The 13,211-nt window shown below is 43.9% G+C and overlaps 1 protein-coding gene and 1 long non-coding RNA gene across 10 annotated transcripts in view; one reads left to right on the top strand and one right to left on the bottom strand.

Moving 5' to 3' along the window:
* Positions 1–13,211, top strand: part of Btbd8 (BTB domain containing 8) — a 73,022-nt gene that overhangs the window by 23,263 nt on the left and 36,548 nt on the right. For all 8 annotated transcript variants that reach the window (XM_039092624.2, NM_001419526.1, XM_039092625.2 and 5 more), the window contains exons 4-5: positions 195–312; positions 10,495–10,584. In XM_039092624.2, the coding sequence (XP_038948552.1) occupies positions 195–312; positions 10,495–10,584 (208 nt within the window). The remainder of the gene's footprint in view (positions 1–194; positions 313–10,494; positions 10,585–13,211) is intronic.
* The window catches only part of LOC108352691 (uncharacterized), a 56,321-nt gene that overhangs the window by 39,355 nt on the left and 3,755 nt on the right, over positions 1–13,211 (bottom strand). The gene's annotated exons all lie outside the window — the stretch shown is intronic.

The raw sequence follows: 13,211 nt of genomic DNA, 5'->3' as shown, positions 1-13,211 counted from the left end.
GGCATATTTAATTAATATATATTTCAAAATAGGAAATATTAGTGATTTAAACGTTTTTACTTTATTTTGAATTTGCTGCTTAAGTATTCTAGCTAATTGAGAAAATTATGAAGAAAACCTCTTGCAAACATTAGAAAATGAAATTTGGGGATGTCTAGCATTAAAGGAGCTGCCTTTTGTCTTTTCTTTTAAAGATGATTGTGACCTGGAACCGGTGTCTGAATTAGGAGCAGATTTGCTGAAGCTTTACCTGAGTCAGGATTATCACGACATTGACATTTGTGTTGATGGGAAAAGCTTCAAAGCTCACAGGTAGGGAGACTGATTTGTGTTGTGACCTGGGTTCAGAGAAGGGTGGGCAGTTCTCGAGCCCTAGTTCCCGCAGACACAGGGCTCCGCAGCACAGTCAGTCCGAGCAAATCTGCTCAAATCCACGAGAACCTTGAAGTGCTCTGCCTGAATTCCTTTAAACCTTATGGTGACAGAAAATGTAGCTAAGTGCACTTTTTAGTTCTATGGGTATTATGGTAACATGTGTATTAATAATAAAAATGTAATAAAATAATTTCTACGTGAATAGCATGTATTGTATTGAATGCACTGTCGCTCAAGTTCTGTGATTCCAAACAGAGGATGTTTATGAACAGTATTGACTAGGAAGTCTGATGCTACATTGTACTTTTACAAAACAGTTTGTGCTTTAGACTTAACTGGTTAGAGATAGCCCAGGCTTCTTAGATTTCAAATTAAAGTCTACTCTTGTTTTGGTCATGCTCTTTTGGTTGTCAAGTACCTAAAATCTGCTTAAAAGAAGAAAAAAATTATCAAGAAATACAAATTATTTGTTGGAACTAGAGGGAAAGAAACAAGGTAGGTCTCAACTGTGGATGAGAACCAGCCAGAAGTCGGAGGGGCCAGACACTGCACTTCAGATAGGGAGCTTGATAGGAAGTTCCTCTGTGTGCACCTACAGAGGATAGAGCAGGCTTTGCAGTGGTGTGTGTGTGTGTGCGCGTGTGTGTGTGCGTGTGTGTGTGTGTGTGTGTGTGTGTGTGTGTGTGTGTGCGCGTGCGTGTTAAGGTGCACATGTATATGTGGGTCTTCTGCACATGTGTGTGAAGGCCCACTCTGAGTTCAGGTATCGTCCTTGATCACTTTCCATTCTGAGGCAGGGGTTTTGCCTGAACCCAAAACTTGCCAATCTAGTCCCTAGGGTTTACCTACCTCTCCTCAGAAGTGCCAGCATTAGAAACAGAAGCCATGGCAGCCGGCTTTTATATGGGCTCTGGGGAATCAGAGACTTCAGACCTTATCCTCGTATGGCAAGCACTGTATCCACTAAGCAGATACAAGAATATGTTCTCTGCCCAGGAAGTAATGCTGAAGGCTCCATAGCCGTGGTGTGAGAATACAGGAAAACCTCCCAAACTCAAAAATCCTGTGCACTTCACAGTTAACCGACAGCAGTGCACCATGAGACTGTTTACTGCTCAGAACGTGGTGATATAGGTGCGGTCATATAAATGTTTTCCTAAGTTATAGCTCTCCTCGTCGTCGTCGCTACACAGCCCTGGCTGGCCTCAAATGCATAATTCTCTATCTCTACCTCCTGAGTGCTGGCCTCACACACACACACACACACACAACTATACTTAGCACTTGCCCAATTCTTATCAAATTCTCATTATTATACCAAAATACAGAACTTAGGAGGGATTAGGCAGTATGTTTTACATGTCGGACTGTGAGGTGTGTGTCTGTCTGCCTGTCTACCTGTCTGTATTTTGCCAACACCATTTTAAAATTTTACTTCATTTTGTACCCAGTTTTTTCTTGAGGCCATTTGGGTTCTGAAGTTCCGCCTGGGGAACCCTAAAGCTACCCCTGTCACAGAGGACAGGCAGAACCCCACGGCCGTGAGCATTTGCAATTTGTCCTCAGTGCTTACATGTGGCCCTTCCTTCTGTGCCTTAGACTGCACTGAATGAGTGGACAAAGAGCAATTTCAGGAGCGGAACTAGAATATTAGAGTTGAGTCACCAAGTGGGCACTAGGAGCTGAACTTGGGTCCTCTGGAGGAGCAACAAGGGCTTCTAAGCATCGAGCTCTCTCCAGCCCGTAGAGCTTCTTTTCCTGCTAAGTCAGCGACCCTTTAATGCAGTTTTTCATGTTGCAGTTACCCCAACCATAAAACTATTTTGTGCTACTTCATAACTGTAATTTGGCCACTGTTAGGAATCATAATGTAAATATTTTTGGAGATAAAGGTTTGCGGAAGGGGTCATGACCCCCAGATCGAGAGCCACTGCCCTAGAGCACTAGATCTGCTTTTCATTCCACCTTGTGGTACAAAGGAGATCTGAATTAATACCAAAGCAATTTCCTGAGGAGATGTTTATAATATGACCTACTTTGCTACCTTGTTTTCCATATTATGATAGTAAATTCTGCATCATGTTGTCTTTCTGGCTGAAATCTGAACGTTTAGTTCATAGTAATTCTGTTAAGTTCAAACCATTGAGACAAAGAGCTCAGGAAACACATTTGTGTGCAGGCCATATTTTTACCTCTGTCCTTCTTTATCCCCAGTCCTTCTGTCCCAACAGAAGGGAAGGGAGCTTTGCCTCAGGGTGGGAGGTGGCAGAGAAGTCCTGTGGCCTCTCGGCCTCGCTCCTTACTCAGGTTCTTTCTGACGCTGTTCTCAGGGCTAAGCAGCTGCTGCTGCTTACTGGGGTGCAGCTGTGTCAGTCTCCTGCCTCCACTCCTTAGATTACCTGGTGAATCCCTGTCCTATTGAGCATTTCTGACTGCTCCAATTTCTTCCTGGCACCTCCAGGCTGCACCCCAACAGCCACTCTTGCTGATCTCCCACTTTGAAGTGTCATGTATTTTAATGTTTAGTAAGGCAAATTGAATGCTACATTTTGGAGGTAATTTATTTTCTGAGTCACATTATTAAGATTCTATTATATTTCTTTATTGGAAAAGTGAAGTAGTGAGTCCTAATTTTAGCTTCGTGGCACTCAGAATCTGATATTTCTCCTTATCAGTGTTTGGTATTATATTACTAGACATTTCATTGGGAATTGTAATGTTCAGTCCTTCTTTACAGTTAATAAATCACACGTATCAGAAGTGTGGTGTGTTACTCTGTACCAGGCCACTGTCCATGCATTTTTGGGCACATTAGCTGAAAGCCTTTCAGAAGTAGTAGGCTTCAGTGAGTTGGTATTTCTGAATTTGTATTCTGAGTTCAGCATTTATTAATAGTGGGAAGTTCTTTAATCTCTTGAGTCTCAATTTCTTCATTTGTAAAGTAAAAATAATAGTAATAAAGTCTAGGGTAAGAGGCTGTGCGGATGGAATCAGGTGGTCACAAACACACCTCCGTGTGGCTAATCTAGGGTAATGCTTTGGACCAAATGGCAGTTGCTCTGCATCCACACTGGAGTCTGGAGAAGGACAGCGTTGTCTGGGACACCTCTCTCACTACAGCAGACTACTGCTGTGAGACAAGACAAAGGTGCAAGGTGGCTATAAGCCTAAGATATTTATCTGATTCTTCACAAAATAAACTTGTTATTCCCTGTCTTTACAGGATTTATTCTTAATGATATATTTATATATACTCATGAACTAATTTCACATTACTATACAAAAGAGGGTTATTAACATCTTGGTATTACTTTTATTAATGGTGGTTTGTCAACACGAGAGGCTTAACATAATGCTAAGATGTGCAAGCAATAGAAGCAAAGGGGGGATCCTTGGTGCCACTCAGTGTCTGAACAAGGAGGTGTGCAGACCAGGGACTGCTGAGCTCCTCTTCAGGCTCCCGGTGCCCTCTGGGTGACATCCAGCTGACTGTTTCCTCCTGAGCCTTACCTCTGTCTTAAGTTTGTACCTTCCAAAGCTTACTAGGGTATATTCCATATGCTCACCCCGTTTGGACTGTCATTGGAGGACATAATTTGATGAATACTGTGCAATCCAACAACGTGTAGAATATAGAAAATCCAGTGGTGTCTGAGTGGGTGCTTTGGAAGAGGATTAGGGAAGGGTCATGTAAACCTGCATTGAGTTCAGCTAACAATATAGAGTGCAATGAGAGGTTCTGAGGTGTGGCCAGCACCACACTCTGTAGATGGACTCACCAAGGTTTGAACCCCCTTCTCACTTTAGAGATATTTGAGCTGGAAATCATGATAAGTACATGCATCATTCTTGCAGGAAAGAAGAACCCTGATTAGTGAATCGTTTTTAAAGGAAGATTGGCTTTATAGTGAAAGACAAAATGTGTGAGGACACTTTTTGTGAGGTGCTGTGGATGGAGCCTAGAGCTCTACCCCTGAGCTACCTTCTCCACTCTGCACATTCATTTTCAGTGATTGTCTGTGATGTCTGCAGTGTATACAGCTTGTTTTAAAATCTGATAGTTGATTAGTCGTCGTCGTCTTCTTCTTCTTCTTCTTCTTCTTCTTCTTCTTCTTCTTCTTCTTCTTCTTCTTCTTCTTCTTCTTCTTCTTCTCTTTCCTTCTTCTTCCTCCTTTTCCTCTTCCTCTTCCTTTTCCTCTTCTTCTTCCTCCTCCTCCTCCCCCTCCTCCTCCTCCTCCTCCTTTTTGAGACATGGTTTTTCTGTGTAGCCCAGGCTGTTTTGGAATTTGCTCTATAGAGCAGGCTAGCCTTGAACTCACAGAGATCTGCCTGCCTCTGCTTTCCCAGTGCTGGGATTAAAAGGGTGTGCCACCACCACTTGGCTAGTTTTGATTAATCAACTGTGGATTTGGCCATATTGTATCAGTAAATAGGGCATTTATTACACTATACAATTCAACATCAAAAGGCTTTCCAAGGAAGCTGCAGTCAAAAGATATCCTCTAAAACATTTGTCACAATGTAGAGTGCATAATGGTGATGTCTTCAGAAAGTTTCTACACTCTTCTGGGTTTGAACCTTAATGAGTTGTGTAGAGCGAAATAAAGCAAGATCTAGCCCCACCCCTTTTCCTTAAAGCAGGGGTGCTTAAAAGTCATCTCCTCGAGAGTCATTTTTGAGCAATCCAGGCCATTGTTCTGCATGGAATAGGGAATCCATTTCGGCTAAATTAGGACGTGTGGGCTGGTGAGCATTGTAGTGAGGCAGCAGCACAGGGGAAATGAGGGCATCTGGATACAGCCAGAAGCAGTGCTGTCAGTGGAGATCAGATTTAGTCAAAAGAAGAAAATAGTTCTTGACATGTTGGAAACTAAAAAGGCTGTTTCAAAGATTCCTAATACACCATGCCATCTATGGCACTGGTTAACCGGAGGCAGATGTCCTAATTAAAAAGGAGTCTTTTCTACGTTTCTATTTTAAGGTCAGAGTAATCACTTAAGCCTCAGACGCTTTTAATGCTTTCTCTGGAGAGAGCTAGCACACTGTGAGCATTCAACTCTTGTGATGCCGACGCAGGGCTAGATTAGATTGTAGGAGGTACGCACAGTGAGTATTAGAGAGCTTGAGGGGAGCCAGAGAAGCCTGGGGGTTGTGGACTCCAGTGCTGATCTGACCTTGGAAGAAGAATGGCCTGTGTGCACCTTAGGAGGCTGTATGTGTCTGGGGACATCCCCACAAGGCTCTTGGGAAATGTCAAAGCGGTCACCCATCAGAAAAGCCCATCCCAGAGATTTAGAAGCACCTTTCTCCTCCTCTGCTCAGTTATGGCAAGAGTGCCACATGAGGAGGTGACCTTGGGACCAGTGTGCCTGAGATGGACTTCAGAGTGCTGTTACACAAGTCAGTGGCCAGAGGCATTCTCATGATTGCCCCCATGAAAGTCATGACATGCTGTGTATTTGTGTAACTTTACTGTTGGGCACAGCCAGAGAAACAGTGTCGATAGAATATTAGAACTCGAATGGTATTGTTCACTAAGGCTTTTTGATGAATTGGGCGTGGTGGTATTTATCTAATTGCAGCCCTCAGGTGGCTGAGGCAGGAGAGGCAGACCAGGTGTTTGTATCCCATCCCAACCAGCCAGTTCAAGATTAACCTAAGACACTTAGTCAAACCTGTCTCAAAAACTATTCTGTAACAGTCGTTCAGTGCACACTCAGACTGTGTGTGCTGCTGAGACAGAGATCCATGAGGGATACGTGTGATACACACGGGGTAAAACGATGCACACATATGCCGTAAAGTGAGATTGCTGTAGGAGGATAGTCTGCTGGGACACTGCTAACCTTGGCCATCTCTGTAGACTAGGATTGAAATAAAAAGGGCAAGCCAGGAGCTTAAGACCTCATTTGTACAGTTAAGTAGAGGGCTCCTATAGACCTCATGTATACAGTTGAGCAGAGGGCTCCTATAGACCTCATTTGTACAGTTGAGCAGAGGGCTCCTATAGACCTCATTTGTACAGTTGAGCAGAGGGCTCCTATAGACCTCATTTGTACAGTTGAGCAGAGGGCTCCTATAGACCTCATTTGTACAGTTAAGTAGAGGTCTCCTATAGACCTCATTTGTACAGTCGAGCAGAGGGCTCCTATAGACCTCATGTATACAGTTGAGCAGAGGGCTCCTATAGACCTCATGTATACAGTTGAGCAGAGGGCTCCTATAGACCTCATTTGTACAGTTGAGCAGAGGGCTCCTATAGACCTCATTTGTACAGTTAAGCAGAGGGCTCCTATAGACCTCATTTGTACAGTTGAGTAGATGGCTCCTATAGACCTCATTTGTACAGTTGAGCAGAGGGCTCCTATAGATCTCATTTGTACAGTTGAGCAGAGAGCTCCTATAGACCTCATGTATACAGTTGAGCAGAGGGCTCCTATAGACCTCATGTATACAGTTGAGCAGAGAGCTCCTATAGACCTCATGTATACAGTTGAGTAGAGGGCTTCTATAGACCTCATACAGTTAAATCCTGCTTTTCATTTTCCTTGCTTTGGGAGGAATCACAGACTGTAATGTTTGTAATCTGTCCCAAAGACTCAGTCATACTTTACAGACGCTACCTTTGTCCTATCTTACGCGTTTTCCCCTGTGCTTGAGATAAAGTCCTGCTCTGTAGTCCTGGCTGGCTGATCTGAGTTCTCTATGGAGACTGGCCTCAACCTTGTCTCTTCCCTGTCTCTGCCTTCCCAATGCTTATGTTACAGTCATGCACCCCACACCTGGCTCCTGTATTAAAGCAGAATTCTCAGATCAGTGGTTGGATCCTGTGAGTCTTTCTTTTTCTTGAGTGATGGGACCACTGTGTGTACCACTGGATCTGATGGTACATTGTATTTTTTTAAAACTTAAACCTGTATTTCCTAATTTTTTAAAGTTCTTCTTTACCAGTGAACTGTGTTTAGTGCCACACATTAGGGAATTTTTCACTGTATCCCCACTATTTTTTTCTAGTTCAGTTCCATTGCAATCATAGAACAGTCAGTTGAGTTAAATATAAAGACTCTTCTGATAGCACAGAATGTTTGTCTTAGTGAAAATGCAGTGCACTGTGCTTTTGTCCTCTCAAAAGTCTCTATCCATGAGCTCCACAGATGGTTCAACAGTGGCTCAACCACCTGTGACTTCAGTCCCTGGGAATCCGATGCCCCTTTCTCAGGCACAACATGTACATGATACACAGACATACATGTAGACAAAACACTCATACACGTCAAAAAAAGATAAAAAAAAAACTTGGCCTATCTCAAAGTTAAAAGATTTTTCACATGTATGTCTCTTTCCTCAGAGATTTTATAATATTAACTTGTATATTTAGTGGTGGTTCTATTTTGAATTGTAAATGGTGTGGAGTATTAAGGTTCGTTTTTTCACAAACATCAGTAAAGCTGTCTTTTCCTAATACCACTGATGAGAAGAATCTCCCTCCTTCCCCCACTTCCCTCCCCCCACTCCCTCCCTCCCTCCGTCTGTCTGTCTGATAGGGATTGGCTGATTCAAAGCTGTCATTATAAGGACACGTCTGTTCCATAAACATCCTTTATCTTAGAGTTTGAATCCTGGGTTGTCTACCAAATCTTTTTAGTGTGCCCCAGTTGTAATAGTGTCCCTCAAGCCTTGAAGACTTCAGGAAGCTGCCATCCTCCTGATTTTTGCTCAGTTTGGCAGTCTCCCTAGTGGGAAGTTTCACATGCTTGAGGCTCCATCTCCTCTTCTGCCGTTCTCTAATAACGTGTCTAACAACAGTGGTCATATTCTGATGCCTTTCTGGTGGGCGCCATGCAGGAAGAGCTGCCATAGGCAAGTGAGCTTCCTAGAGACACATTCATTTCAGGTGGGCCTGGGTTCTTGATCAAGGGATGTGGTCATAGGTTTCTGATGTGCACCATGAAATAGAAAGGTTATGAGTAAAGAATAAATGATTCTATGATAACGGATAAATTAACCAGTTTAGCTGATCAGAACTTCAATAATAAGACATAAGACAGATGCCCTGTTCTTAGTAAGTACAGATGGTGCTGAGCATAGGCAGAAACTTGCCAGTACAGATTGGCCTGCTTAAACTTCGTTAATCTGTGGCATGAAAATTATTGCTTGGGCTTACAATGAGCATGTGGAGAGAAAGGTAAATGTCTAGTTAGATAAAAACTTCAAAGGAAGGACACATAATCAAATCATTGTGTAATGATTTTAATCAATTTTTGAGGGTTTGTTTTTCTGGTGATTGTTTTTGGAAAATGTGTAACTCGTGGCTATGAGGTAATCTTGTTTTTACATGGAAAAACTTTCTCTTAGGGAGTATAGAAAGAGTTAAGAGAAAAAATAAAGGGCTGGAGTCTTCTTTTGCTTTAACCACCATGTGTGTGTGTGGGGGGGCGGGTGCACGTGCGTGCACATGCCTGATTTCCCCCATTCCTATTTTCTAGCTGCTGGCTGCCATCAGCTGCTCTCTGAGCTGACCCCGTCAGCCCTCCCAGTGCTGACCCCATCAGTCAGTCAGTCAGCTGCTGCGAGTGTTCACCTCAATCACTGATGCCACACCTTGCCTCCTGACTCAGTTTCCCTTGTGGGGTCAACGCCGTCCTTTGACTCTTGCTTCTTTTCTTTTCCCCAGTAGACACAGCTTTTATAGAAAACCACTATTTCCTACTTGTTCTCATTAGGCCTTTAGGAGTAGGTAAACCAGCATCATGGAGCTTTCTGAAGCCTGCCGATAGACAGCTTGCATGCTCAGCCCTCATGGCAGCTGCCATAGCTGTTCGTGCAGCAGCAGCAACTGGAAAAACAACAACAACAAAACAAACCAACACCTACCCAGCTGAGCTAATACCCATCTGCAAGAAGCAGTGAAGCTCAGGCAGCCAGGCAAGGTTCCCTGGCAGCCAGGAATAGGCCGAGACTTCCTTGCCAGTCTCCCCTGTGTTTGCGAGACAGACAGTGGAAGACCTGTTATGAGTTCATGGTCACTCTTGGAAGGCTTGGCCTTTCCCTTCCACGGCCGCACTTTACACTTCTCCCGTAGCGGGTCTCATTTTGTCACCTAGCTTTGTCAGTCGTATTCGGCCAGCTGGACCCAGCTGCTGTGTGCACTCCGGCTTCAGAGCACAGAAGGAAGGCAGTAGAACTACGTAAGGAACAAAGGCAAAAGGAAAGAAAGAAGATTTCAAAACCTGGATCCTGCTCTCGGGTGCTCTCTTCATGAGGAGAGGCCTGAAGTGAGGACTCCAGGCTTTGTCTCCCTGCAATCTTAAAAGACTTCAAGATTCACTGGGGCATTTCCAATGCTGTGGACATGGCTGAGCAAGTGTCTTTGTGAGATGGTATAGTGCTTCTGGGTATATGCCTGCCACTGCCACTCATGCTTCTATTCTAGTAATGCACATATGTTTGTGTGTGTATGTGTAGATGTATGATTAAGCCATCGACAGTGTGCCCTCCCCTCTGCCCTCTCCTCCATCAGTCCTGCCCATGCTCCACCAGAGTGCAACACTGTTCTGTATGTTGGACTCCAATACAGATAAAGGAATTTGGGAATAAATAGTTGATTAATACTTTATTTGAAAAGACATGAAAATTCAAAAGAAAATCTCTTTTGCATTCTCTCAGGCCTAGAATACAGCCAAATGCAACTGCAGTAAATTCTAACTTAGAGCTCAGAACCTCTATTGGAAAGTCTACCTTTAAAAAAATTCATTTACAGGGATTTCCACCTCTTTCCCTTTTTATAAACCTATTTTTATTTTATAGTACTGTAAGTGGTGTTTTATGGAACTCAACTTGTTTCCTGGCTCTGTGTTTTGAGACAGGGTCTCCTGTGGCAGCTAAGGTAGCTTGGATCCTCCTGCCTCAGCTTTCCAAGTGTAGGATGACAGATATATGCTGTCAAGCCTGGCTTTTGAATTAATGTTTTAAATAGACAAATGTGTAGATATAACTATGTTTATAACTTTTGTTACAAACAAGACAAAGAAGGTTATGCTTACAGAGGTGGGAATGAAGATTCTTGAGACCTCCGTTTGCACAGTGTGTAAATGCTCACGTTTCCCGTCCTCTCTCTAGGGCCATTTTAAGTGCCAGGTCGAGTTACTTTGCTGCAATGCTGAGTGGCTGCTGGGCTGAAAGCTCCCAAGAGTGCATTACTCTTCAAGGGTAAGTCGGCGCGACTGTACATGATGGCAGATGACACTTACACAGTGTTCTCCCTGTGTATTCAGTGAGACACACAGCGTCTTCCCTGTGTGTTCAGTGAGACACAGCCTAGATGGTAGAACTTTCTGATCCAAAGGCAGAGGAGATCACTTAGTAACCGAGGTTGCATATGATTCTGCTCAGGCCCCGAAACAGACTTGAGGGACTGAAGTACCACAAACCAGTTCTCACAACGCGAAGGTTCAGGGGTCAGGCAGGGCTTCCTTAGCTCACAGGTGTTCCCTGTGTCTCCTGTGGCATTTGCCACTTGTATTGTGAAAGGATTTCGTGATGTTGCTCTGAACACTAATCCGTCCTACCCAGGCTCCAGTTTCTGTTTAGTTTAAGCTCCTCTCTTCCCAGCGGCCTCCTCTCTGCATGCTGAAGGTTGGAGGCTGAAGGATCAAGGTTCAGCATCTGATTGGGAGGACACAGTCAGGTCATAGGGGCACATTCAGATTATAGGATATTTAAAGGCATACCTAGTAGTGACATTTTGTTATCACTGTTGAAATACAGCTTGAGGGGCCTGGGGAGATTGCTCAGTGGTTAGAGACCTTCCTGCTTGCCAGAGGATGTCATGGCAGTTCCTAGTACCCATGTTGGACAGCTCACAGATGTCAGATCCAGCTGTGGGGATCTGATGGCCTCTTTTGGACCTCATGGGCACCAGCACACATAGACACATAAATAAAAATTTTTAAATCTTAAAAACAAAACAAAACAAAACAAAAAAAACAACTTGAAAGATCCATCTGCCAGATGTGAGATGTTTCCTTTGAGGTGAACTTAAGATGTCCTCTGAGAACAGAACAGGTTGAACCGGCAGAAGCTGCATCTCTTCAAGAGAGGCTGCCCTGTGTTAGCTTTGGAAACTGGCTTAGGGCCTGTGTCATATGCCTTAGGCGCTCTTTCTTCAAGGTGGCAAAGCTGACGCCGTAGGCTGGCCTTAAAGCCTTATCTGTAGATGTGTGTGTGTGTGTGTGTGTGTGTGTGTTGGTTAAAGCACTTTTAGGAGTGCATTCTCTCCTCCCATGATGGGTTCAAGGGCTTGGACTGAGGTCATGAGCCTTGCATGGCAAGGGCTTTACCAATGGGCCAACTTTTTTGGCATACATTTAAAGTGGCATGGTTTTCTGTTGCCTCAGGTCAACAAAAGCATATTGATAAAGGGATTCCTCAGCAAAGGAAAGTAGTGAGTGCATATCTAATTTCTCCTGTAACACACCTTAAAATTTCATGTAGGCTGGTGACAGACAGCATCAACTAGATAGATCTTATCAAGTGTATCTTTGTTTCTCTGTCCTCAGCAATTTATACTCCTTCCTTTCCTTGAGATAGGGAAGGAAGATTCACATGTCAAAATGATTAAAATAAGGTCTGAGAAGTTAAATGTCTTCTCAGGTTTATATAATTATATCAAATATGAATCTCATTTATTAATTCTTTTAAAATGTTCTTTCATTTAAACAGGTGTATACACACACACACACACACACACACACACACACACACACACGTACATGTACATGCCATGTTCTGGAGTTCTCTTCCCCCAGTTTTCCCCAGGTCCCACACTTCCCTACTCACCCAACTTCATGCCCTCTTTTTTCCTCTCTCTTTAGAAAATAAACAAAAACCCCAAATAAAACTGAAGCAACACACACACAAACACAAGACCTCTAAAAACACAAAACCAGAAACTATAGGTACAAATACAAGAATATTAGGACAAAAAAATGCCCAAACAAAGCAATACCAGACAAAAATGGCTATAAAAATTACTGTACAGAAAAATCACAAAGGAGGATCAAAGCTCTAGAGACCCTATCCCACTTGCACACCTGCCTTGACTACCAGAGAGCCTAGACTCACTCACACCCCAGTGATGGTCGAAGGAAGAACGGCCTTCACAGGCTCATGGATGAACGCTTAGCCACCAGGGAGCAGGACTCTTTGACACTGTTAGATTAAGAGGTATGGCTTTGGAGGAGACGCCACTGATGGTGAGACCAAGTTAGGCACAGTGTCTGCCTCCCCCTGCCTACTTGTCTGTCTCTCTCTGTCTCCCCTGTCTCTCCCCTCCCTGTCTCTGTCTCTGTCTCTGCCTGTCTGTGTCTGTCTCTCCCTCCCCCTCTCTTCCTCTCCCCCACCCCTACACCTCTGTCTGTCTGTCTTGGTCTCTCTGTGTCTTTCCTTTCCTCCCTCCCTCCCTGTCTCTATGTGTCTGTCTCTCTGTCTCTGTCTCTGTCTCTCTCTGTCTCTCTTTCTCTGTGTGTGTGTGTGTGTGTGTGTGTGTGTGTGTGTGTATTCAGTTTATTTTATGTGTATGGATGCTTCACCTGCCTGTCTGTCTTTGCACCACATGCGTGCAGTGTCCAAAGAGATCAGAGGGGCATTGGCTCCCCCAGGCTGGAATCATAGAAGGTTGTCAGCGGCCAAGCAGGCACTGAGACTGAAGCCTGGTCCTCTGGAAGAGCAACCAGTGTCCTTGACTGTTCTTAACTATCTCTCCAGCCCTTCTCTTAGACCAGCAATTCTTAACCTGTGGGTCACAGCATACCTCAAAAATACCATCAGAAAATACA

The sequence above is a fragment of the Rattus norvegicus genome, chromosome 14, assembly GCF_036323735.1.
Source record: "Rattus norvegicus strain BN/NHsdMcwi chromosome 14, GRCr8, whole genome shotgun sequence".
Taxonomy (NCBI): Eukaryota; Metazoa; Chordata; class Mammalia; order Rodentia; family Muridae; genus Rattus; species Rattus norvegicus.
This window is presented reverse-complemented; position numbering and strand designations above follow the sequence as displayed.